Raw genomic sequence first — 25101 nt, 5'->3', positions numbered from 1 at the left:
TCAAATGGAGATATGATAGAGCCCAGTAGGCTCAGAAATTTGTGGATCAGTTGATTGACGGTTGAGAGGTGGGACCAAAGAGCCAAAGCTCAACCCACGCAAGCACAACTAGGCGAGTACATCACGGTGTGGGAGTATGTGGCTGTGTGGTATTTGCTTTGGAGGGTTCGGATCGCCCGCGGATCGATGATCCGACTCCATTCAGACTGCTCCCCAGTGGTTCATTGCCTGAACCGAGGGGGTTCGATGTTGTTCTTCGCTCTTTAGAGCTGGTCACTTCAAGTGACTCGTCTGCTGAGTTTTTGCAGTTTGGCTCTCCTGGCTATTCACATCCAGCAGGGTGTCTAACGTCCTGGCAGACAGCCTGTCACAGTTCTTTCCCCTGTCCATGAAATGGACGGTCGACACACTCATTCAGTTGGCTTTGCCAGACGTTCGGGCGCACGGAGGTGGACCTCTTCGTGACGGCATTGTCAAAGCATCTTCCGGTATATGTGGTGCCCTTTCCCCGACTGTGAGGCTGTCGGGATCAATGCTTGCAGGCAGGACTGATTGAGGTGGGGGTTCTTGTACCTCTTACCCCTGGTTCAGCTGTTGCTCCAGGTCCTAGTTTGCTTGGAGACTTTCCACGGGAGAGTTATCCTCTTGGCCCCATAGTGCCTGGCCCAGCCTTGGTTTCAGGTGCTGCTTGCTCGGTGTCTGAATCCTGAGGTTTTCCAACAGCTCTGCCTCTTTCAGCAGATCGGTCTGGTTCGTTATGAGACTAGTTCGATCTTCTCCTCGAGTCTTCTCGTCTGGTCTTTTTGACTCGAGTCTATCACCATCTGTATGGTGATCAGGTGGCTTCTTTGATGGTGTTCCACCTGTGGGCTTCATCTTGGCGGCAGTATGAAGTTTCCTTACGGTCCTTCCGAGTCTTCTTGTCTCTTCATCGGTATACAAGGGTACCTCGGTTTACAGATTTAATCCATTCCTGGAGACAGGCCGTAACCCGCAAATTCGTAAACCAATCTTGAGGTTATCTTGAGATGATTTCGGGGCTTTAGTGTCCCCGCGGCCCAGTCCTCGACCAGGCCTCCACTCCCAGGAAGCAGCCCGTGACAGCTGACTAACACCCAGGTACCTATTTTACTGCTAGGTAACAGGGGCATAGGGTGAAAGAAACTCTGCCCATTGTTTCTCGCCGGCGCCCGGGATCGAACCCGGGACCACAGGATCACAAGTCCAGCGTGCTGTCCGCTCGGCCGACCGGCTCCCGACCAAAGCTAATTTCCCCATAAAAAATAATGGGAAATGAATTAATCCGTTCCTGACTCCCCCAAAAATTAACTTCAAAAGTAAATTTTATACCCAATTCACCCAAATTTTCACTACAAAAGTATGTACAAGTTATTACCTACCTTTACTGATGACTCCTGTTGGCGTATGGAAGATGGTGAGGAGGGGGGAGGAGGAGAGGTGTTATTGTTTGGAAGGCGAGTCCCCTTTCATTATTACATCAGGCAGTGAGGACTTCTCTGGGGTGCACACTCTGGCACGTTTTGCCTGCATACCACTAGGACCTGCTTCTGGCTCACTGCATGATTTTCTCATTGTTTTTTCTTGAAGATTGTTTTTCCCTTCTTTGTAACGCTTGTCTGTAGTGAGACATCACATTGTCATTAATAAGATCAATGCAACGGCCTGCTAAAGCTTTATCTGAGTGATTCTTTCCAGCAAAACTTCCAGCAAAACTTCAGAACTTGCAGTTCTTCCCATACTGCACACATTTTCTTAACGAGGAAGAGACATCCTCTACTGCCTCCTCCTCTTCCTCCCCTGAAGATTTGTTATACTGCCTAGCTAGTTCAACAACACGTGTACCATTTTCATGTTTACAAATGATCTCTTGATTTTCCTCTGTGGTCATTCTCACATGTGTTTTCTTGCCTTGAACCTTACCACTGGCTTTCTTGGGACCCATGTCGAGATATATAATAACAATTTTTCTGGGGAGGAGCCCCTTTGGCTCCCCGGAGCTTACTAGGCTGATATGCTAATGTCAGACTTTGGCATCAGTCATGTGTATGGAGGTCTGTGGGCCTACTTGGGACCATGAGCCAGAACCTGGCCCCCTCAGAGATGCATGGGGAGCAATGGCCTATAGAAAGCCCCGTGTGATTGGAAGCACTCTGTCTGCCATCGACTGGGTCAGGCACCCAGGAAGGTAAGCATTCCAAAATAAACCCCTATTCTGGTGAAATTATTACTATAACCAAAAGCCAAACAAGTGGATAGAACTCCTCTAAAAGAAACGAGCAAATGATCATGACATCACACGTCGTCGCGCCTCTGTCTGCGCAGCGCCCCCCCACTCCCCAGGAAAGGGATGCCCCAGACCCCCCTCACACTGGCTATTCACCTGTCAGTTCTAGGGTTGATGCTAGAGGTTGAGGTCGTGTGCTCTGGTTCCGATGGTTGTTTCAGCACTACCTAGAGTGTGGTGTCTGTCTTCTAGGTGGTGCGTGAGCTGGGAGTGATTCTCCAGTACAGTACAACCTCGATTCAATGTACTATATGGGACCAACCCCAGTTCATTGGAGCATTGGATTCGTTGCAAGAGGTGACCTTCAGGAGGTGTTTGTGTCAGTGTCTTTTTTTTTCTTGTACACAATAAAAATGCATTATCATATTACATACTGTACCTGAATATTACTTCTCTACTAAAAAATACTGTAATTCATAAATTTACCTTATTGTTGGAGTTACTGTATGTCCATCTTGAAGTTTCGTGAAGTTGTGAATGCTCTATAGTAAATACGTACTGTAGTGCATTATGCCGTTAGCACTGTGTTGATTAAAAGTAGTTCTGCTGTATGTTGAGTAGTACAATACAGTTTATGTAAACTATTGTACAGGTACACTAAAATTACTGCAACTTTAATTTTAACACTGTGTACACACTTAAATTTAACACTTGTTCTAACTGTTCACGCTGCACACGATGTTTTTAGATGTTTGCATCAGCTTTGCTGGTGCTCGCTGCTGCTGTGGGTTCAGCTGCTTCTGAGCTGGTGCTGGCTGCTGTTGTACCAGTGCTGGGTACAACTGTGCTCGTGCTGGGTACAACTGTGCTCGTGCTGGGTACAACTGTGCTCGTGCTTGGTACAGCTGTTCTCGTGCTTGGTACAACTGTTCTCTTGCTGGGTACAGCTGTTCTCTTGCTGGGTACAGCTGTTCTCTTGCTGGGTACAGCTGTTCTCTTGCTGGGTACAGCTGTTCTCTTGCTGGGTACGGCTGTTCTCTTGCTGGGTACGGCTGTTCTCTTGCTGGGTACGGCTGTTCTCTTGCTGGGTACGGCTGTTCTCTTGCTGGGTACGGCTGTTCTCTTGCTGGGTACGGCTGTTCTCTTGCTGGGTACGGCTGTTCTCTTGCTTGGTACGGCTGTTCTCTTGCTGGGTACGGCTGTTCTCTTGCTGGGTACGGCTGTTCTCGTGCTGGGTACGGCTGTTCTCGTGCTGGGTATGACTGTTCTCGTGCTTGGTACGGCTGCTCTTGTGTTGGGTACGGCTGTTCTCGTGCTGGGTGTTGCTGTGCTTGTGCCGATTGATTTTCTGCTACTACAGTAGTTCTTGCAAAATATTGCTTCATTATTGGCATTAATAAGGCACTATTAGTAAGCCCCTGAGACATTTTGTTCTATAACCAAAGAGCTGTAGTAAAAAAATGGTCAATTCCACAATTATTCTTCCACCGGCAGATAAATACTGTACGTCAATCGCAGACAAAGCTAAGGGCATTGGGTGTATACGAACACAGACTAAGTCTATATGTACACCCTTCAGTAGGCTGGTGTTTAAGCCAGATCCAGTAACATAAATCTCTCTTAAATATTCGATTTACATCAAATTATATATTTTTGGGTTATATATTTAGTTTAGCAACATTATTACGATAATAAGAGCTATAAAAAATACTTATTTTGGAACTGATTTATTAATTTTATTATTTCAAAGCCGTAGGTCACTGAACTGTGGCGACGAAATCGAACAAAACAAGCATGGTGTTGTGTGGACAGGGATTAGACCCGTCCACTCGTGCTGGAGTTGTGCCGCCAATAACGTGAATAATTTCTCAAATAGCAGATATCTATCATATTACAGTATATTTTTGGTTTTATTTAGTTTAATTTAATTAAGATTATAAAGAGTTCAGGCAATGAGTCACAATAACGTGGCTGAAGTGAAGTGGCTGAACGTTTCCGTGTCATCTGCCCTTCTCTTTCTTATTTCTATGGTCTTTCTAAGACTCATAAACCTGGTGTTCCTCTTCGTCCTATCATTTCTTCACGGGGCTCTGTCAGCTATCCTCTTGCCTCCTGGCTCGCTAAAACCCTGACACCTTACCTTGGCACTTTTTCCCCTGCCCACCTTCGTCACTCTCAGGACTTCATAGAAAGACTGCGCCTGCAGCCCTTTTGTAGGATGCTTAGTCTTGATGTCGACTCTGTTCACTAATGTTCCGCTCGATGACGTTCTCTCTTTCCTCAGACAGAAGGCATCAGAGGGCCTCCTTCCTCTCCCGCTTCCCACTGACGTTTTCCTCGATCTCATTAGACTCTGTGTTGACTCTTAACTCTTTCTCTTTCAACGGTGAATATTACACTCAAACTTTCGGTGTCGCTATGGGTTCCCCTCTCTCCCCTGTTCTTGCTAATTTCTACATGGAATACTTCGAAACTGTTCTTCTTCCTTCTATTGATACTCGTCCCTCTCTCTGGCTTCGTTATGTTGATGACATTTTTTCTTTATGGCCTCATGACCTTAATCTTTTCCAGCCTTTCCTCACCTCTCTTAACAATCTGGCTCCTTCTATCCATTTCAAAGTTGAGTGGAAATCTAATTCCCTCCTTCCTTTTCTTGATGTTCATGTTCACAGCTCTGCGTCTGGGTTCTCTTTCTCTGTCTACCGTAAACCCATGCATAGTGGCATGTACATTCACTTCTTTTCCTACCATCCTCCTTCTGTTAAGAAAAGTGTCCTCGTCTCTCTCTTCCTCTGCGCTCTATGCATCAGCGACCCTCAGTTTCTTGATTCTGAAATTGCCTTTATCTACAAATCATTCTCTCGCCTTGGTTATCCTTTGCATTTCATCAACCTTGCCTACTCTCAAGCTAAACAAAATTTATTTCATCCTAAACCTGCTTCCAACACTAGTAGCACTGTACTATGCCTTCCCTTCATATCTGAACTCAAAACTTTTACCAATACCTTTTGTCCTCTTGACATTAAACTCGCCTTTCGACAGACTAACACACTATGTAGCAATCTTGTTCACACTGCTGCTCCTGCTTCTAATGCTGCTGGTGTCTACTCTATTTCCTGTTCATCTTGTCCTCTCCAATACTTTGGCGAAACTGGCCGTACACTGAATGACAGACTTAAAGAACACAAGAGAAGTGTTAAGTCTGCAGACACTAACAATGATCTCTTCTGCCATGTGAGGGATTCTAATCATCCCATTGATTGGTCTTCCTCCAAAATAATCTTTCCTGCCTCTACTCTACACAGACGCCGTCTTGTAGAATCGGCTCTGATACACAATGTACCCAACATGAACTTGAGTCCTGGCTTTGTTGCTGTGGACTCTTCCCTTTCACAGTATATACTCAAATGCTCTAATCTTTCTAACAAACGTGACTTAACATAAGCTTACCCCTTCCATTTATCTTTCTTTCTCTTTCCTTTTCTTTCTCTCTTCTCCCCTTTTTCTGTTCATTGTCTTCTCCTACGCTCCCTTACTATCCTCTTCTTTTTCCTATTACTATCTCCTTCTCATTCGGTGGTTATAATAGGAGCTGCCTCATATGGGCCAATAGGCCGTCTGCAGTTCTCACTACTATCCCCTACACCTTACTTTCCTCCTCAGCTCTCTCCTGCCTATTTATTGCCTGTCTCTACCTCCTCATCACAATCGACTTGAGAATGGTCCAGGACGGACCGAAATGTCGTCGTCCCTTCAACTTCTAGTGTGTGGTCTGGTCAACATTATAAAGTTATTAAAACACCAGTTTTAGAAATGATTAATTAATGTGAAACGTTCAAAGTCATGGGTCACTGAACTATGACAACACAGACGAGTGTGAGTGAAACCTCACTGTAAAGTGAGGTTTACTGTACAGTATTCCCTTATCTGTCCACCCTCACTCATCTTGTTTCATCACAGAAAATGTATATAAGAAGATTTCAACACATTAGCTAGCTATTCACGCTTCAGCCTTTAAATTAATTTACAAAGATACGTGTGCCACAGATCGGTGAATGAAAATCATTGAAACTCAGTCGTTCACTTGTGTGGATCATTCTGACTGGTGTTTGGTTCATATGATTCACTTGTTGTGTGGTCCACTTGTGTGACCCAACTTGTCCTATGAAGGAATTATTAATTGTAATCTGTGATAGAATGAGACAGTTTTCCACCACGATGTGAACTCGGTCCCAACATCGTAAGCTTGTGGACCGCTTGTGGTCCACTTGCGTGGTCCACTTGTGTGGTTCAACTTGTTATATGAAGTAATTATTAATTGTAATCTGTGATGGTATGGGAAAGTATTCCACCATTCTGTGAACTCTGTCCCAACATTGTAAGCTTGTGGACCACTTGTGCGGTCCTCTTGTGTGGTCCACTTGTGTGATCGAACTTGTCATGTGAAAGTTTTCCACCAGTCTGTGAACTCAGTCTCGACGTCGTAAGCAAATCCGAACATCCCCCGCTTCGGCGAACCATTGTTCGTCGAACCAGGTGAGTAACTCCGGCCTGAAAAGTGTGCGAACTAGCCGGAGATTCGTTGAATCGGAGTACGTTGAATCGAGGTTGTACTGTACTCAGGCTGCATGCGCCTAGGGTTTCCTTCCCTAGGTGCCCTATAAGTACTGCCCTTGGGGCTTTGGGTTATCTTCCACAAGTTCCCTGGGTTCTGCCCCTGCTTGGTTTTCAGCCACCACTTGTGTGCTAGGGTGTTGTCTCCCTTGTTCACCTTGGGGTAGAGGGCCGCTTGCACTGGTAGGGGCGCAGGGTACTGCGCAGCTTGTTTTCATCAATCATGGCGGTCGACTGTTATACCTGGGGTGCGCTTTCCTCTTGCGGGGGTTTTCTTTTTGTTTGCCTGGTGGGGGGGGTCTGCCTTGGTTCTTGCCCCCTTTGTACTGATTACTGCTAATTTTTCCGGTGGTTCCTACCTGCTAGGTCCCCATGAGTGTACGCGTCCCAGGGAGGGTTCAGTTCTTAGAAAGTTGTTTGGTATTTGTTGGTGCCAGTTAGCAGTACAAAGTTAATCCCTGCCTGGGATTACCTGGTCGTGAGTTCCTGTAGGTAAACGCTCAGGATCCTGGGAAACCCTGAAGGCGGGTGCGTGGGTCCGATAGATGTGGCCCCGAAGCCCCTTCCCCCTCGCTTTGTGCGGGTTCGAGGGTTGCTCTGTCCCCTTGTCTCAGGGTAGACTTCCTGTTTTGCCTCAGTCTGCTGCCTGTGGGGTCGGTGGCCCCTTCTGCCCGGAGCCCTGCGAGTTTTGTTGCTTGTTTGTGGCTCGATTACCCAGTCTTATGCTGACTATGTGGGTGCAGGCAGCACAGACATTGCTAGTTCAGTTTCGGTGGTGCAAACTAGGTAGTTTGCTCCCCGGGAGCCCCAAGGCTGCCCTGTTTTGGTTGATGTGACGGGGCTTGGGGGTGTTGGGCGCTTCGGTTTTGTTCCTTCCACGCCCCCTTGTCTTTCCCCTTTTATGTTCCTTCCCCCCCCCTGTCTCCCCTCCCTTCTGCATCCGGATCCTTCCGTTTGTGGGTTCGGGGTCGGGACGGGGCTTCGCTGGTCTTGAGACTTAGACGGTTTCGGGGATTGCCCCTTCTGGGATAGCGACGGAGGCATTCGAGCCTGTTCCTCCAGCCGTGTTGTATGATTCTGCCAGTGGGCTTCCTTCTTTAGTTATTGTTTGGTTGCCCGGGCTTTTCTTGTGAGGCTGGGGCTTTGGGGGAATGGCTTGGCCCCTCGGGACCTAGCTGGTGAGGGGCTGACATTTGGACCCCGCCTGGGTTTTTCTGCCCTCTGGGCGGGGCTTGTGGTTACGCGGAGTAGGGTTTTTCTTCCTCCCCCCCCCCCCCCCCTTTCCGTACATGTTGATAGTCGGCCCCTCCCCGGGATCGGTTCCTTGTCCCTTGGATCCGCCGTGTCCATCTTGTGGTGGGTCCGTTTCTCCACCCTTCTTCTTGGGACGGGCCTTCACAGTTTTGTTCCCTCTTCTCGGGGATCTGCATGACTTTTGGTCTCGGGTGCGACTTTGCTTCCTAGATCTTCCCGCGGCTACGCCTCTTCCTAGGCTCGATTGGCCCATGGTGGACCGATTCGGTTCTGCCTCAAGTCTTTCACCTTCTGTTGGTGGTCGGGTGGCTTCGTTGATGGTGTTCCACCTGCGTGCTTCTTCTTGGCGGCAGTGTGGGGTATTTTGCGGTCCTTCCTTTTCCTTCTGTCCCTTCTTCGGTAACTGCGTTTATTGGTGTGGTCTTGTCCTTCTCTTGTGGAAGTTTGGAGTTATCATCTTGCCCCATACTGTCGCCTTGTATCGTGCGCCACTGGCGGAGTCACATCTGCTTGGTTTCGGTATTGATGTTACAGTAACGGCCTATACGGGGCTGTACCCTGGTCGTTATTTCCGGAGCTCCGGTTTTTCTGAAATCGGGTAGGGTAATTTTTCAAGTAAAATTCAGGTAAGATATATTTTATACTGTATAACTAAAATTAAATAAAGTTCATTGTGTAATTGCGTTCCAATTTAGTGCCACGCCGACGATTAAGCCAGCTGTTGGCTGCTGCATGGATGATGTGTGAACACGCTCTGATCAAGTCCAAATGGGTGGGAAAAAATTGGTTCATTCCTTTGTATTCCAAAATATTTCATGTATCAATCAGTGATTGTTAATATTTTCTCAATAAAATTTTAGATATGTGTTTTGTTTTACCCTGAACAGTGCAGGTAATGTATTTTTAATGTTACGACACAGGCTGTGGGGGCCATGCCATACAATGGCGATCGAGTCTTGTCACTAACTGAGAGCTAGCCAAGACGAAATATTTTGAGTTCACCTTTTCTCTGCTAATGATAGAATATACATTTGCAGAGACTAATATGTAGCTTTTGTTGAAAAAAAAAGTTGTAATACTATTGGTAAATTGACTTACTTTTAATGAAGCTGAAGATTAGGAAGCTGTGAAGATTACATCATCCTCTGCAGCGCTTGTTTTATATTGTTCAGTACTGTATACAGGATACATACAGTATGTACACTTATTTTCAGGCATTCACTTCACACAACAGCTAGCCTTACTACTAATTCACATGAGTTCTAATTCTAATTCACAATTGAAAATTATTTCTACTGTATATTTACACTGTACAGTATTTTTTTGTCAAGGCTTAAATAATCATTAACACTTACAATACTGTACTTTATCAACACTTTTTACACTAATTTATATGTTTTCAATCATATTTTATATCATTAGTGGAGGCTACACGACTTTTGATGGAAATTCAGCATCGGCGGGTGCAACATGGCTTGCAGAGCATTCGTTGCCGGTGGATGATCCATGACTTGTCGATGGGAATTCAGCATCAGCGGGTGCAGCATAGCTTGCAGAGCATTCATTGCCAGTGGAGGCTGCACAACTTGTCGATGGGAATTCAGCATCGGCGGGTGCAGCATGGCTTGCAGATCATTCGTTGCCGGCGGATGCTGCATGACCAGTTAAATTCCCAGTGGGTGCTTTCACGAACTGTTGAAATCATGAATTTATCTATTTTTGTCTGAATCTGATATTCTCTTGCTAATATTCTGAGGCATTGCTCTCAGCCGCGCGAGTTCACAGTAAACAATGTGGTCACATGGCCAGGCGCAGTTCATTCTAGGTCCGTGGAAAAAAAAAATACCTATTGCCTATACTATAAAAGGTATTTAATAAGAAAACAAAGAATTTTGCTTAATAACAATTGTTTTAAAATATTTTATTAACACTTTCGTGCTCTCGGCGAAGGTCAGTCAGCCAACCGTATGTGCGCGCGGCGTTTTTATCGCTTAAGCGTAAAAACAAAAATGTGTATACTCTTTTTACTCTTCTGACCTTAGTTCTCATGCTACGTATTTCATTTTGGTACCAACGTGTTCGCAATAAAATTCTCTAGAAGAACATCAGTAAAAAAAGTCACGAAAGCTATAGAGATACCAGCACGAAATAAATAACTACGAAGATGAGTCGCCGTGAGCGCCCAACAGCAACAAAATGTTTTTACTCTTGGGATTATTATCACCTCTACAATTGTCCTACAGCCTTAATTTTGGTATCAATGGACTCCCAATAAAATTCCCAACACGGTGATATGAATATAATCGTAGAATAATGGTCGCGGCCCACCCGCAGGAGTGTGGGAAGTGGGCGCACTGTTACCCGGTAACGGTGACCGGACGACACATGTGCGAAACGTTGCTTTGAAAGTTTATACTTATTTCACTGTTCTGATATTATTATTGTATGTATGTCATTCATTTTTGTGGCAATGTTCGCAATAGAATGTTCTATGAGCTAAATTATACTACACAAACTTGGACCAAATAGGTGTACTTACCAAGGGAAGGCTGGTTGTGGAACAGTAAGTTGAGCATTTGTTCTTCACTCCACCTTCTTCAGGTTCTTCATTCCTGAAGTTGCTCAACAGATGGTTTGTAGGTGGAGTGAAGCTGTTGCGGGTGGTTACTTCTTCACCACCCAATACACCCTTTTCCGGTGGTAATTGGTGTAGCAGGGAATAACACAGAGTGCAATACCACAGGTCCTGCATCCTATGTTCGTGTCCTTCCTTTAACCGGACCGTGCGCATACATGACACTTGAGACGTTTGGGCAGTCTGTAAATTTCATGTTTCAGTTTTGTGTTCATGCGATTTTCTGAATCAACAATAGGGCCAGGTCTTCTCGCTGGAAGTGAAACATTTGCAGGGGAGTCAGATTCATCTGACAAAACAGTTTCGTCAACTGGCAGTGTGGCAGACATGTCGGGTTCAGATTCAGTGTCTGCTTCATCTTGAGGTGGTGTAGTGAACAAAGGCCGCCTCACACCAGATGGTCCGGGAGTTGGCATGGCGTCAGCATTGGCAGGAGCTGTGTCATCATTTATGTCTGGAGCGTGCCGCAAGTGTTGAGATGATGATGATGTTTTAGGCCACTCCTCTGTGTCCCAGTTCAATAGGGCCCAGATTGCCACTTCGTGGAACTGTAGCAATGTTAGCTTTTTTCGATCAGTTGTGTTGTGTTTGTACAAAACAGAGGCATTATGCAATGCCATTTGCAGGAAATATATGGTAATCTTTTTGGTCCACTTGTGAGTTTTCCTGGTAAAATGGTAATATTTAACCATTTGATCGAAGTGGTCCACACCTTTCATGAACTTATTGTACTCGCAAATTGCAGTCGGTTTGTTCACTGTTACCTGTTGTATTCCACTTGTTCCGTCTCGGTTGCGAATTCGCTTCCTTCGCTGAACTCGCTGAGTGTCTGCATTGTGAATGTTGGTAATTATTGAGACTACTCGCTTGTCTCTCCACAGGAGAATGAAGGTGTTATCTTTGCGGCGGTATCCAGTGGAAGTTTACCCTTGGCTAGAGCTTGCAATACCTTTGGGGCGCCACGTAGCATTCTAATTGTGCCACATGTGTACACCCCAAGTTCTCTCAATGTTTCTGTCAGGGTAACCGAGTTGTAGTAATTATCCATGTACAAATGGTAACCCTTGTTCACTAAAGGCTGCATCAACCCCGTTACTGTATCCACTATCGTCTTACCAATACCTGAGTATACGTCAAAGTCATATATGTACGCAGAGACAGATTCAGCAAGCATATAAAGTTTCACACCATACTTGTCTGGTTTGTTTGGATTGTACACTTTGAAGGATAGTCGGCCTCGCCATGGCATTGTACCCTCATCCAAACACAACTCTTTCTTGGGGATGTAAACTTCAGCAAACCTGTCTTTCAAGTAATCCATCACTGGCCCTCACTTTTATCAACTTATCACGATTGTTCACGGGCACTGCATTGGTATTGAATGTGTGGAAAAACTGGTTTATATGCTGGAATCGTCTGGACGTCATGAACAAGCTGAAGAAACGAGCATGCCATGGCTTTGCTGTTTGCCAATACATACTCATAGTTGGGAGCCTAATTATGCCCATCAATATGAACAGTCCTAGGAATCGCGCCATTTCACTCACCTTCACTGGGGTCCAAATATCTGATACATTTTCATTGGCCATCCGGAATAATTGCGAGGCGTACAAATTTGTTTCAACGGTCAAGAACTCAAGGAGGGCACGCGTGATGAACAATTGAATATAAGCCAGTGCACTAGTAGGCTTGGGAATTTTCAGTCCAGGATTTCCAGTAAAATCATCAACAACTGGAGAAGTATTGCTACGACTCCAGCCCTCACCAGCCCCAGCCTGCCGAGTATGTACTGTACTTGTACGCCTTTCAGGAGGCTCGAATGAATCCTCATCACTTTCCTCATCACTTATACTTTCAGAATCACTTGGCGCAATTTGTCGTGTGTTCCTACAACGAGCAACATTTCTGGTAGCTACTTTTCTAGGTAGCCTAGATGCACCACGTGTGCGCCGAGATGGAAGAGGAGGAGGGGGTCGTGGTGCCTCCTCTTCCTCGGTGAGGGCCTCAGTGTCCTCATCACTCGTTGCCGTATCATTCCCTCTAGGTCTAGGTCCACTATAATCGTTGTGGGTTCCAAAATCTTTCTCCAATACCTCTACATCACCTTCAGCTTCTGATAAATCCTTCACAAGGCCTGGAATTTTCGTTGGTGTGAGCTTCACTCCGCTCCACTTCTTAAAAATCTGGGTTATTTTGTCCACTCTCGATGACCTGGAGGCTTCCTTGGGCGTAGAAGTGCTTGGGCCTTGACCTTGATCCATTTTTGATGAAGTAATTGGGTATAATCCACACGGAAACGGGTAAAAATGCTCGAGTTTGGCGCGCGAGGGGAGCGTGATCGACTCACGACACGTGACACGAAAACAATGGGCCCGTCACGTGACCGGGTAAGCCGACACGCCGGGCGGCCTAGTGGCGAGAAAGAGAACTTCATGGCGCGTCGTTTGAAACAAAATTAAAAACGGATTAAAATTGAATTTTATACAAATATTTTAAAAGAGGACATAACTTTGTCTACTATGCGGTAGCATTAGACGAAACAGGACGCAGCGGTGCGTCCGGATAGCGCGAAAGTGTTAATTAATAATAATTTAGAATTTTCTTCATGAAACTGAATCATTTTAAAAGAAAGTTAAGATTTAATATACGACTCTGGCTGATCGAGGTCGGTGGTCTGGTTGCCATGTGAGGGGCTGCCGATGCCAAAACAAGCCCAATACCGACTGTTGGTAATATCGACCACCAGACCGGTATACGAGGCTCCAGATACCGATCTCCCAAACCGGTCGTAATTACCGGCAGAGCGGTATAAAAGAGGTCGTTAACACTTTCATTCGGGCATGACGCAATGCTGCGTCGTCAGTTTACTGTCGGTAGTCACAGGGATGACGCAATGCTGCTGCGTCCACTAAAATAATCGCCAAAAATCAGGTTTTTATCCGATTTTTTGGGGACTGGTTTTAAAATGCGCGCCTATCGTGATGGAGCAACCTCAGTGCAGCAGGTAACTGTCAACAAGCCGAATGCAATCTGTGACTACAATACAAACATGAAAGGTGTTGATCACTTTGACCAAATGATCTAATATTATCACTTCACAAGGGAAACTCACAAATGGACGAGGAAAATGACCTTCTATTTTGTGCAAATGGCTATCTACAATGCTTATGTGATGTACAACTACTACAGAACAGATAGAAGGACTCCACTAAACATATGTGGGCAGGAATTGGGAGTGTAGCTGGAAGGCGTCTGGGCGCTCACTCGCGGCAAACGCGTGGCCCGTCTTCAACTCGTTGGTGGGTGGAGCGTAACCAGGTTTTTTATTTTATATGCTAATACAGTAGAACCTCTATTAACGAGTTTAATCCGTTCTGGCACCGAGCTCGTTACCTGGAAAACTCGTCTTTGGAAACAAATTTCCCCATTTAAAATAAAGGAAATAAATTTAATCCGTTCCACTCCCAAAAACATCCATACTTGTATGACACTTTTTTGTAAATATAATACTGCACATGTAAATATAAATGTTTTGTTGTAGTGTTTTAATATTTACTTTACCTTATGAAGAGTAGTGTCTGGCTTGAGGGAGACAATGGAGAGGTGGGAAGGAGGAGAGGGGTTATGGTGTGGAAGGAGAATTCACCTCTGAGTCAGGCGGACTCTCTCTTCTTTGGAATTTAACCCAAATTTCATTTCAAATGTCACACAAGGATGCGTTAGACCAGCACCAAATAAAAAAACTACGTTGATTACACTCGTTGTGTCAACAATATAATAGTCTTACCACGAAGATACAATACAATGCCGTTTTCTCAAATAGGCAATGTGGTTATTAAAGAAAACGGAAATTTCCTGGCAAACATGTATACAATCCCCAAGTCGATCGGATAAGTATTGGATTTTATAGAAATATTTGCTCAAATGACGCTTGAGGGCGGTGTTTGGGTGCATTCAAGAGAAAAAAAGTGTGTTACGTTCAAGCGACATACCTGCGAGAGTGATAACACTTTCATAAAGTGTTATCACAAAGTGATAAATTAATTAAACATTTTCACACACTGGGTTGTCACTGCTTTATCAGGGCAGCTTTTCCAAGAATGCGTTCACCTTTTCAAACATTCCAAACACTTCCCTGATCTCAGTGGAAGAGGCAGCATCCTCCCTTACCTCCTCATTCCCTTACTAATGGTGTAAATTGTTGATGAGGACCTGCCATACTTCGTTGTGAGATCAATCACACAGACACCACACTCATGCTTTGCAATAATTTCCTTCTTGAAATCCATAATAATTGTGTCTTTCTTCCTCTTGAAAACACTATCTTTAGCAAGCAGCTTCTTTGGAGACATCGTGTGTTACAAATTGTAGTCGCAAAACCACTAAAAACCCAAAGAAAAGCTCAAATAAATCCAGAGGGATGCTTGTCGTGTGAGATACAACAACAACACTGGCGTCGGAGGCGTCCGAGAATTTGTGAGAACCCGCGAGACGCTAGGAAGCGCCATGTGGTTTCACTCGTTAATAGAGGCGAGCTCGTCAATAGAGACAAATTTGCTGCGAGTGGCTTGCTCGTTACTGGAAAAACTCGTTAACCCTTAACATGCTCGGGGTCTAATATCCTGCCATCCGCACAGGCGCATGTCATTTTGAAAAAAAAAAAAAATTTTTTTTTTTTGCTAATCTGTTAAGTTCTGTTCACTGATCACGGGAAAAATAAAAAAAAAATTCTATTGTACTTACTTTTGTTGCAATAGAGCCGAGAAGCTCGGTGATGACGTTACAATCTGCATGTTCGCTCATGCAGTACACGCCCGGGAGGTGTTGCGCGCAGTCCTCAAACAGCCAGAGTTGCCACAAATATATTTTCGCGCTAATTATTTACAATGTCTAAGCGCATTTTATCTAATTTTTTTTCACTAATTGTGTTTCAAATACTGTTTGAACATATTTTGTATCAATAATTGTTGCATATTTGAGTATACACAGGCGCACACAAATGTTTTCAATTACGGCAATATAATATGTCATTACAGTCTATTATATTGTATGTTCTGCTTATATTTGTATAAATTTACACACACGCACACGCTATCTGCTTATATGTTTACATATTTACACACTCGCACACGCAATACACACTTTGAAGCACACTTAGAAGATTTCTAGACTGTGGTAGTCATTGAAGCAGTCGACAGCACATAATGGGATACCACACGTTTCACACCATGTTTGCACAAGCTTCCGTTTCTTGTCTCTACGTGTCGTTGTTTTACACACCAAGCAATCACGTTGGGCTATTGCACGCTTCACACCAGGTGGCAAATACTTAAGTTTGTGTGCTAGGAAGCCTTCAGTGTGAGCGAGGCGTGGAGTACCAGCATGCTGCAACAGTGGGTTTATGATGGGCCACTGAATACCTGGGACATCTTTTGCAAACTTTCCTAATAACTGTATTGCAGCATCAAATACAAAGTCACGGAAAGTGGGCTTACGTCCAGTTCTCACAAGGTACATGTTGAAACAGTTCAGCATGCTCATGTCCACAAGATCGAAGAACACTTTTTTCGTCCACCTACATGTCTTCCGCACACACTCTGCAGTGCCAATCATCATGTCTGATTTATCAATCAACCGCATGTTGATATTATAGTCTAAAGCACAGTCTGGCTTATATAGTGGTGCGTTTGTTTTATGGCTCACTTTCCCACTGTTCACCATTGTTCCATCATGAATTGTTGTCAACAAGTTCACCTCTTTTGTCTTTCCACCGAACTGACAGAATGTTATCACTTTTCCTTCTCTGACACTCACCAACTGCAATGTCGTTGTCAAACACAGGCATTTCCCTTCGTTGTGGCTTTACTGTACCAACCAATCCGGTTCTATTTTCTAGCAAGAACCGAGCTAGCAAGGGACTTGTATAGTAATTATCTGTGTATAAAATGTGTCCCTTGTTCATCCACGGAGCCATGATGGTCTTCACTACACTCCCCGAGAATCCATGTTCGTCGTTACCGGGAATGTCTACATCACTAGCCGAGTACAGAATCATGTGTAACACGTATCCTGTCTCACAATCACAAAGAACAAAAAATTTCAGGCCAAATCGGTTTCGTTTTGAGGGAATGTACTGTTTGAATGGAACACGTCCCTTCAAAAAGTATGAGAGATTCATCAACCACCAGCTTCTGTGCTTGTACGTAAAAATCTCTGAATTTTCCAATAACATCGTTCATGTAGTGCCTCACTCGCCACAGTCTATCATCAGGTGTTCGGTCCTGAACACTTCCAAAATGTAGACACCTGAGGAGTATCTGAAACCTGTCTCGTGACATATATTTCCCGAATAAAGGTGTTGGTATTGTCTTGTCCTTGCTCCAATAGTCATTTATTGCATGTTTGTGACAGTGCTTCATCAACAAACAGAGTGCCAAAAACACATACATTTCCGCCACTGTGGTATTTTTCCAACGCTGCAGTCGTGAAAATTCTGTGATTTCCCTCTCAATCAGGTAAGCAGCATGCAGGTTCGTTTGTTGTACAATGTATTCCATGAGTGGTTCATCATAGAATGCTGTAAAATATTCCATCTCAGCCATGTCCTCACCTTGATTAGGGAAAAGGTTTGTAATCCCTACATCTTTATCGTCAAAGTGAGGAATATTAGGAATAAAATCGTCACATCACTCCACTCAAGTACACCAGGCGTCCTGCGAGATGCAGAGGAAAGACGGCGAGGAAGCGATGCATACCGGCGACCAGGAGCTGAATACCGTCTGCGAGAAGCACGGCGGCTACGTGCACATGAGGTGGGTGCACGTGAGGTGGGTGCTCGTGAGGTGGATGCACTTGAGGTGGATGCACGTGAGGTGGATGCACGTGAGGTGGATGCACGTGAACACGAGGATCTTGGTCCCTCATGTGGTGCCATGCGGTGGCGCTTGGCCGGGCGAGATGCTGCTGACGCGACAATTTCTCGCCCAGTTACACTACTGGTACCAGCCACAGGCTCAATAAAACTTTGATCTGAGTCACTAAACCCAGAAAAGGAGTCACCTCCCTCTGACTCGTCACCCTCAAACAGAAAATATCCACAGGAACTGTGAGGTCGTGGTAGAATTGGGGTAGAAAATGGGCGAGGAGGCATGGGAGAGCGTATAGGCCTCGCCATGGCATGGCGGTCATTCTCACTTTCACTGCTGCTGCTACTATCACCCGACAACTGTGTATAATCCTCATCGTTGTCTGAATCGTCAAACACACTTTCTTCACCTTCAGAGAATAATTCGTGGGCTATTTGCTCCGGGGTGAGGGACTGAGTGGTGCGTGCCCGTGAGGCGTTTGACCGTGCGCTCGCCATGGTGACTCTCGCTAAACTGAGGCCTCCCATGCCTTCGGATCGTGAGCGGGAATTTTTTTCAAAATGGCCGCTGTTTACTAGAGCCCCTGGGCAGCGTATGGGACCCCCAGCTACACCGCGGGCCATTCAAATCGTGCGCGGTACCCATACACTTCATATGAAGTGAAGCGCAGTTAACTGGTAAAACGATTTACACTTCATATGAAGTGATGCGCACTTTAAGGGTTAATAGAGCCACTCGTTAATAGAGGTTCCACTATATTCCTCTAGAGAATTTAATTGCGAACCCATTGATACCAAAATGAAAGACCTAGGACGAAAATTGAGGTGAATAGAGTGAACACATTTTATCGCTTTTGCGTGCTCCTTGGTAACTCGTTCACACTTTCTCTGTTTGTTGTGGGTAATTAGCCCGGCTTTTGGAGTTTATATGCATTTAGTGCTGTAGAGAATTCTATTGCGAACACAATGATACCAAATTTAATCTCGTAGGACGAGAATTGAGGTGACAAAGTTGGAGAGTATGCACTTTTCAGAATTACCGCGTTCTCCCGTGAAACGCTGGGACCCACATCGCATAGTTGAGGGGTGGCGCGACGGGTGCGTCAAAGTGTTAAATCGAATGGATACCTTCTGCGCCGTTTCGCAAACTGTCTCGTGCATTGTTTCACCTCCAGGCTGCTCTTGCGCCGCGTGAGCCATCCTAGTCATTGGGCAGAGTGCTCTTTTCTTCTCCTCAGTTTGTTGTGGCCCCTTCGGTTCAGGATTGTTCTCCAAGGCTCCTTTTTCTGTTGGTATTCGCCTCTGGGGGTCAAGTTGGGGAGCTTCATGCTCTTCCTCCGGCGCAGGTGTTTCTGCTCTTTCAGTCTTGGTGTTGGTTTTGTTTGTCTGCAGCCGTTTCCTTCTTTTCTGGCGAAGGAGACTGCTGCTTTCCGGAGGGGTCCCTGGGTTGTTGTTGCTTGGTTGGTTGGGTCGGGGTGCATCGTGTTTTGTGTTTGGTGGCGGCTCTAAGTCGTTATTGCATGCCACGGCTTCTGTGTCCGGGGACGCGCTTTGGGTTGATCCCGTCTCCCTTCTTCCTTGTTCGCGGGTGCCAGTCTCCCAGGCCGTCCGCAGAGTTCTTCAGGCCATCCAGCCTGCGGTCTATTTCCGTGCCCATGACGTTCATGCGTTTGCTGCTCTTGCTGCCGTCCTGGGCTGCCATTCAGGCATGGGGCTTTTGGCATTCAAACAGGGTCCTGGCTGGTCATTCCCTCGTGCACATCCCTGGGCCTTGTCGGGCCTGTGTCGTTTTGGGTCGGTGGTTGCAGCCGACTTTGGTTGTCTCGACTTCGCGTTGTGGAGTGAGCAAAGACCGCCTTCCGGGTAAGTCCCTACGTTTTTCCTCTGTGGGTAGTTAGCTCTGGGGAGCCAAAGGGGGTTCCCCCCCCCCCCTGAAAACCAGCATTTGAATGTAATGAAATGCCATTTTCTGGGTGAGACACGGAGGCTCCCCAGCATCCCTCCTTCCTCCCGGTCAGCGGTTTTTTGCATTTTTTTTACATCCAGCCTCAGAACTGATGGTGGATAGCCAGCACAATAGGTCTGGGCTTCCCCTTTCCCCTCCTGGGGAGGGGGGGATCTGCGCAGACAGTGGCGCAGCGACGTGTGACATCATGATCGTTTACTCGTTTCTTTTAGGGGAGTTCTATCTACTTGTTCGGCTTGTGGTAGCAATTTTCACCAGAATAGGGGTTTATTTTGGGACGCTTGCCTTTCTGGGTGCCTGACCGGGTCGATGGCAGACATAAAAGGCTTCCAACCACACTGAGGTTTGTATAGGCCACTGCTCCCCTTGCCTTTTTGAGGGGGGCCAGGTTCTGGCTCGTGGTCCCCGGTAGGCCAGTAGAACTCCATACGCATGACTGATGCCAAAGTCTGACATTAGCATATCAGCCTGGATAAGCTCCAGGGAGCCTCCAGGTCTCACCCAGAAAATGGCGTTTCATTACATTCAATGCTGGATTTTTCTCGGAAGGTGTACTGTTCCCTTTGCTGTTGATGGGACGATGGGGGGGGGGGGGACCTTGCTCTGTTTGCTCGCGTCTGGTTCTGCAATTCGTGGGCATTTTAGGTCGTGTCTTCTGACCTGTGCTGGAGTTGGGTGGCTCATCTCCTTCGGGGGGTTCGGGGCTGGTGGGGTGGGTTTCTTCCCCTGCACTTCGTCAGGTCATCTTGGAGTGAGTGCGCTTGGGCATGGTCAACCTGACCTTGTTCCTAAGACAGGTTCCTGCCTGTTCCAGTGCCAAATTGAGACTGCGAATCTGAGGTTCATTCTGGACTTGTCCCGTCTGTACCCATGGGTTCTTTGTCCCTCCTTTCGGATGACCACTCTGTCTCAGGTCCATCTTCAGTTGGAGCTGGGGTGCCTGGATGGGGTCTCTGGACCTCAAGAAAGCTTATTAGCACGTTCCTCTTCCTCCGGGGTTCAGGGATTGGTTAGGTTTCGTGGTGGGGCTTCAGGCTTACCACTTTGTTGTCTTCCTGTTGGTTTGCATCTGGCACCTCATTTATTCACATGTCTTACCCAGTTCGTTGTGACCCATTTGCGTCTGGTAGGGTTTCGGGTCCTGGTCTGCCACGACGACTGGCTGGTGTGGGCTCCCAGTCGGTCCGCTTGTCTGCTTGCCAAGGGGTGTGATTCTTTCAAAGTTCACTGCATTCAGGTTCCTGGTGTACTGGAGGAAGTCCCATCTGGTTCTGTCCTGGGTTCAGCCATGGCTGGGTCTTGTTGGAGACTCTCGGGCCGCTTCCCTGTCTCTCCCTTCAGAAGCTTTGCTGCGGCTGCGGTCCTTATCTTCGGCTGTGTCTGGGGGGGTCCTGGGTCACTCGGTGGTTGCTCGAGTGGTTGAGTAGGGATTTGACCTTCGCTGTGCTACTCTTCTTGCTTGGTTGGGTTTGGCTTCGGCGACTGTTTTGGTTCCTTCGGGGCCGCCCCTTCCACTTCTCTCGCGATCACTGGGTTCGTCCTCCAGGGGCCTTGCGTCGGTTGCTGCATCGCCGGCTTCCTCTACGGGGTTTTCGGGGTTTCTGCCGTTCAGTGCCTTGGTGCCTACTATTTTGAGGTTATCTTGAGATGATTTCGGGGCTTTAGTGTCCCCGCGGCCCGATCCTCGACCAGGCCTCCACCCCCAGGAAGCAGCCCGTGACAGCTGACTAACACCCAGGTACCTATTTTACTGCTAGGTAACAGGGGCATAGGGTGAAAGAAACTCTGCTCATTGTTTCTCGCCAGCGCCTGGGATCGAACCCAGGCCCACAGGTTCACAAGTCCAGCGTGCTGTCCGCTCGGCCGACCGGCTCCCCTCGGGCCGCTTCCCGAGGGTAGTTACCCGTACCCTGCTTCAAGCGAGGGTACTAGTACCCTCACTTGATGTGTTCACGGATGCGTCGTCTCTCAACTGCGGGGGTTGTAACCAGTGTTCACCAGGCTGGCCAGCGACAGTTGGGTCCGTTCTTTCGTCAGGCTCGCAGCACGGTGTGGGAGTTTTGCAGTGATTGGATTTCGCTTCGGAGGGTTCGGGTCGCTCGGGGTTCGATCATCTGGCTCCATTCAGACTGTTATCCAGTGGTTCCTTGCCTCTTTGGGGCTGGTCACTTTGAGTGGCTCGTCTGCTGACTTCTCGGGGATTGGCTCTCCATGCGGTTCTTATCCGGGGAGTGTCAGACGTCCTAGCAGACGGCCTGTCTCATTTCACTCCTCTGTCCATGGAATAGACGGTCAGTGCTGACTCCTTTCGTTGGCTCTGCCGGATGTACGGACTTCCAGACGTGCACCTCTTCGCGTTTGCGTGGTCATGGCGTCTCTTGATCTATGTGGCGCCCTATCCCGACTGCGAGGCTGTCGTAATGGATGCCTTTCGGCATAACTGGTCGAGGTGGAATTCCCTGTACCTCTTCCCCCCTTGTCCAGCAGTTGCTTCAGGTTCTGGCTCGGTTGAAGTCCTAACCAGGGAGAGTAGTCCTTGTGGCCCATTGATGGCTGGTCCAGGGGCGTTTCTCGCGGCTCCGCCTCTTCCCGCAGGTCGGTCCAGTCTGTTACACAGCTGACTCGGTCTTCTCCTCTGCTGCTCTTTGAATCTGGTCTTTCTGACACGGGTTTATCACAATTTGTATGGTGATCAGGTGACTTCATTGATGGTGTCCCACCTGCGAGCTTCGTCTCTGCGACAGTATGCAGTTTCTTGGCGTTCTTTCTGCCATTTTCTCTCTCTCCATAGGTAATCTTCTATTTCAGATCGGGTTTTGTCCTTTCTGTCTTGGCTTTTTCAGGACTGTCATTTGATGCTTAATATTGTCACTTCATATCGTGCGGTGCTGGCAGAGCTGCTCCAGCTTGCTTTCGGGGTAGACATCTCATCTGCCCCGTTTCGTAAGTTTTCTCTTGCTTTGTTTCACCTCCAGCCTGCTCATGTGCCGCCTGAGCCGTCCGTGTCCTTGGACAGTGTGCTCTCCTATCTTTCCTCTCCCCGGTTTGTGGTGCCCCCTTCGGTTCAAGATTGTTTTCCAATGCTCTGTTTTTGTTGGCATTGGCCTCTGGGGGTCGGGTCTGGGAGTTTCATGCTATCCTCCGGCACTGGGCTTTCTGGTCTTTCAGTCTGGGTGGTAGATTTGTTTGTTTGCAGCCCTCTCCTTTTTTTCTGGCAAAGAATGAGACAGCTGTTTTCCAGAGGGGTCCTTGGGTCATTGATGCCTGGTTGGTTAGGCTGGGGGTGCATCAGGTGTCGTCAGATTGCAGCTCTCCGCCTTTCTCTGCTTGCTTCGGCTTCGGTGGCTGGGGATGCGCCTTAAGTTGATCTTGTTTCCCCTTGTTCCATAGGGGTACCCCCACAGAAAACCAGCGTTAAATGTAATGAACCACTATTTTCTAGGTGAGCTCCGGAGGTTCCCTGGCAACCATCCCTCGCTCCCTCCAGTCGGCGATTTTTCGCGTTGTTTGATACAGTACTTTACTTCTGAACTAGATGGCCGAGTAGCTGGCGTGGGAAGGTCCGGGGGCAAACCCTCCCTGGGAGGGGAGGGCAGCACGGTCAAGAGGCACAGCAGTGGAGTGTGACGTTTGCTTGTTTCCTTGGGATTGAAGGGAGTTCTACCTCTCTCTGGTTTTTCGTTGTTAATTTCTTACCATGCGAGGTTTGTTTTGTTATGCCTACCTCTTGTGTGTGCCTAACCCCAGTCGATGGCAGATAAGGGAAAACCCCATCCACAGGGAGAGTTTTCCAGAGCAATTGCTCCCTGAAACCTCTCTGAACGGGCCAGGTTCTGGGTCGTGGTTCCTAGTAGGTCGAACTTCATAGCTAATGTCCCGGTCTAATATAACACACATTATCTGATAGCTCCAGGGAGCCTCCGGGTCTCACCCAGAAAATGGAGTTACATTACATTCAATGCTGGTTTTTTAGTAGAGTAGTAATATAAAGGTACAGTATATAATATGATAATGCATTTTTATTGTGTACAAGAAAAAAAAGACACTGACACAAACTCTTCCTGAAGGTCACCTGTTGCAACGAATCCACCCCCGCAACGAACTGTGGTTGGTCCCATATAGTGTGGCGAATCGAGGTTGTACTGTACTCTCATAGAGTGGACTTTTCATAGACCATTGCTGCGTGCACCTCTCTGAGGGAACCAGGTTCTGGCTCGTGGTTCCCGGTAAGCAAGAACTCCATGTGACTGAAGCCCCCAGACTAATGAATGATTTATCAGTTCAATAGCTCCGGGGCGACTCTGGGGCTCACCCAGAAAATGGCGTTTCATTGCATTCAACGCTGGTTTTTTATTCTAAATAGATGTCATTAATACTATTATTGGATAATTTTAACAACAAGAATTGTTTCCATAGGTGATACTGTACGGTTAGTAGAGTTGCTTAATGAAGGCCTCCAGCGAGCAGGGGAGAAGCTGAAGGAGAAAGACCGACACAAAGTACTGACACCTGAGGAGTTCACTAAAGCACAGGAGGCTGTAGCCTATGGCTGTATCAAGTATGCTGACCTCTGCCATGACAGGTAAATTCCACGGTGTTTCTTAAAATTGCTTTCATTTTGAGAGATTCAGTGTTTATGTATTCGATTTATATATTTTTATTTGTTTTATTTAATAATAGCAAAACAGGTGACCCATGATTCTAGCAAGAGGACTCCTTGCAAGAGTGGAGTTCCTTGGGGAAAAGTGTTAAAATATAATTTTAGCATTAAAAGTTAATGAATTTTGTTTTCGAGGCTCTGCCTTAACCACTTAACTGCACCAACTGAGTATTCTCGGTCAGCGGGAAACTGCGCCAACCGAGAAAACGCTTTTTGATTTTTCAGTACCAATTCTAAATGTGTACGAGGTTAGTTGTGTACGAAATGAACTCTTAGGACTTAGGACCTCCAGTGAGAGGCAGCCATCTTGGAAATAATTCCCAGAATGCCCTAGGGCTGCTGGCTGGGTTAGTACTGAAAGAGCAACCATGGGTGGCGCACGCACCTCTGGCTCCCAAACACCTGTCCGACGCGGTGTTGAAAGATAATGCTCTGTCAGTGAAATTCAAACCTTATTGTTTGAAGAACATAAGGGTCCTAATATTGGTGAAGCTAGGTGCAATAAGGATCTAACACATAGGTCGGATGCAAGTGATACAGCACCTATGAGGACGATACAGCGAGCGTATTAGTTTCAGTTTCTCTGTCTTCTCTTGAAAGATCTTGTCTTAACGACCATACTTTCCCATCCTCATCACTTTGTAATTTTCTAGCATTCCTTAATACTTCATCCATCTGTTTAGCACCATTTAGAGTGATCCTCAAAGATCGATCTTTCCCTTTTACGTACCTGCCTGTTTTCATGTAGTCACACACATTCTCTATGGTAGTAGGACCTTTCACGAGGCCAACAATTTTATCTACTACTTTCGCTTCTTCTACAGCTCTTTCTGACCTACATGTTATCTCATTTTCTTTGCAA

The 25101-nt window shown here is 46.6% G+C and overlaps 1 protein-coding gene across 2 annotated transcripts in view; it reads left to right on the top strand.

The window, feature by feature from the left end:
* The window catches only part of ArgRS (arginine--tRNA ligase-like protein), a 277968-nt gene that overhangs the window by 168003 nt on the left and 84864 nt on the right, over positions 1-25101 (top strand). For both annotated transcript variants that reach the window (XM_069327302.1, XM_069327303.1), the window contains one exon: positions 23996-24161. In XM_069327302.1, coding sequence (XP_069183403.1) covers positions 23996-24161 — 166 coding nt within the window. The remainder of the gene's footprint in view (positions 1-23995; positions 24162-25101) is intronic.

This window comes from Procambarus clarkii, chromosome 19, assembly GCF_040958095.1.
Source record: "Procambarus clarkii isolate CNS0578487 chromosome 19, FALCON_Pclarkii_2.0, whole genome shotgun sequence".
Classification (NCBI taxonomy): domain Eukaryota; kingdom Metazoa; phylum Arthropoda; class Malacostraca; order Decapoda; family Cambaridae; genus Procambarus; species Procambarus clarkii.
The sequence above is the reverse complement of the archived record's forward strand: the minus strand, read 5'-3'. Positions and strand labels throughout refer to the sequence as shown.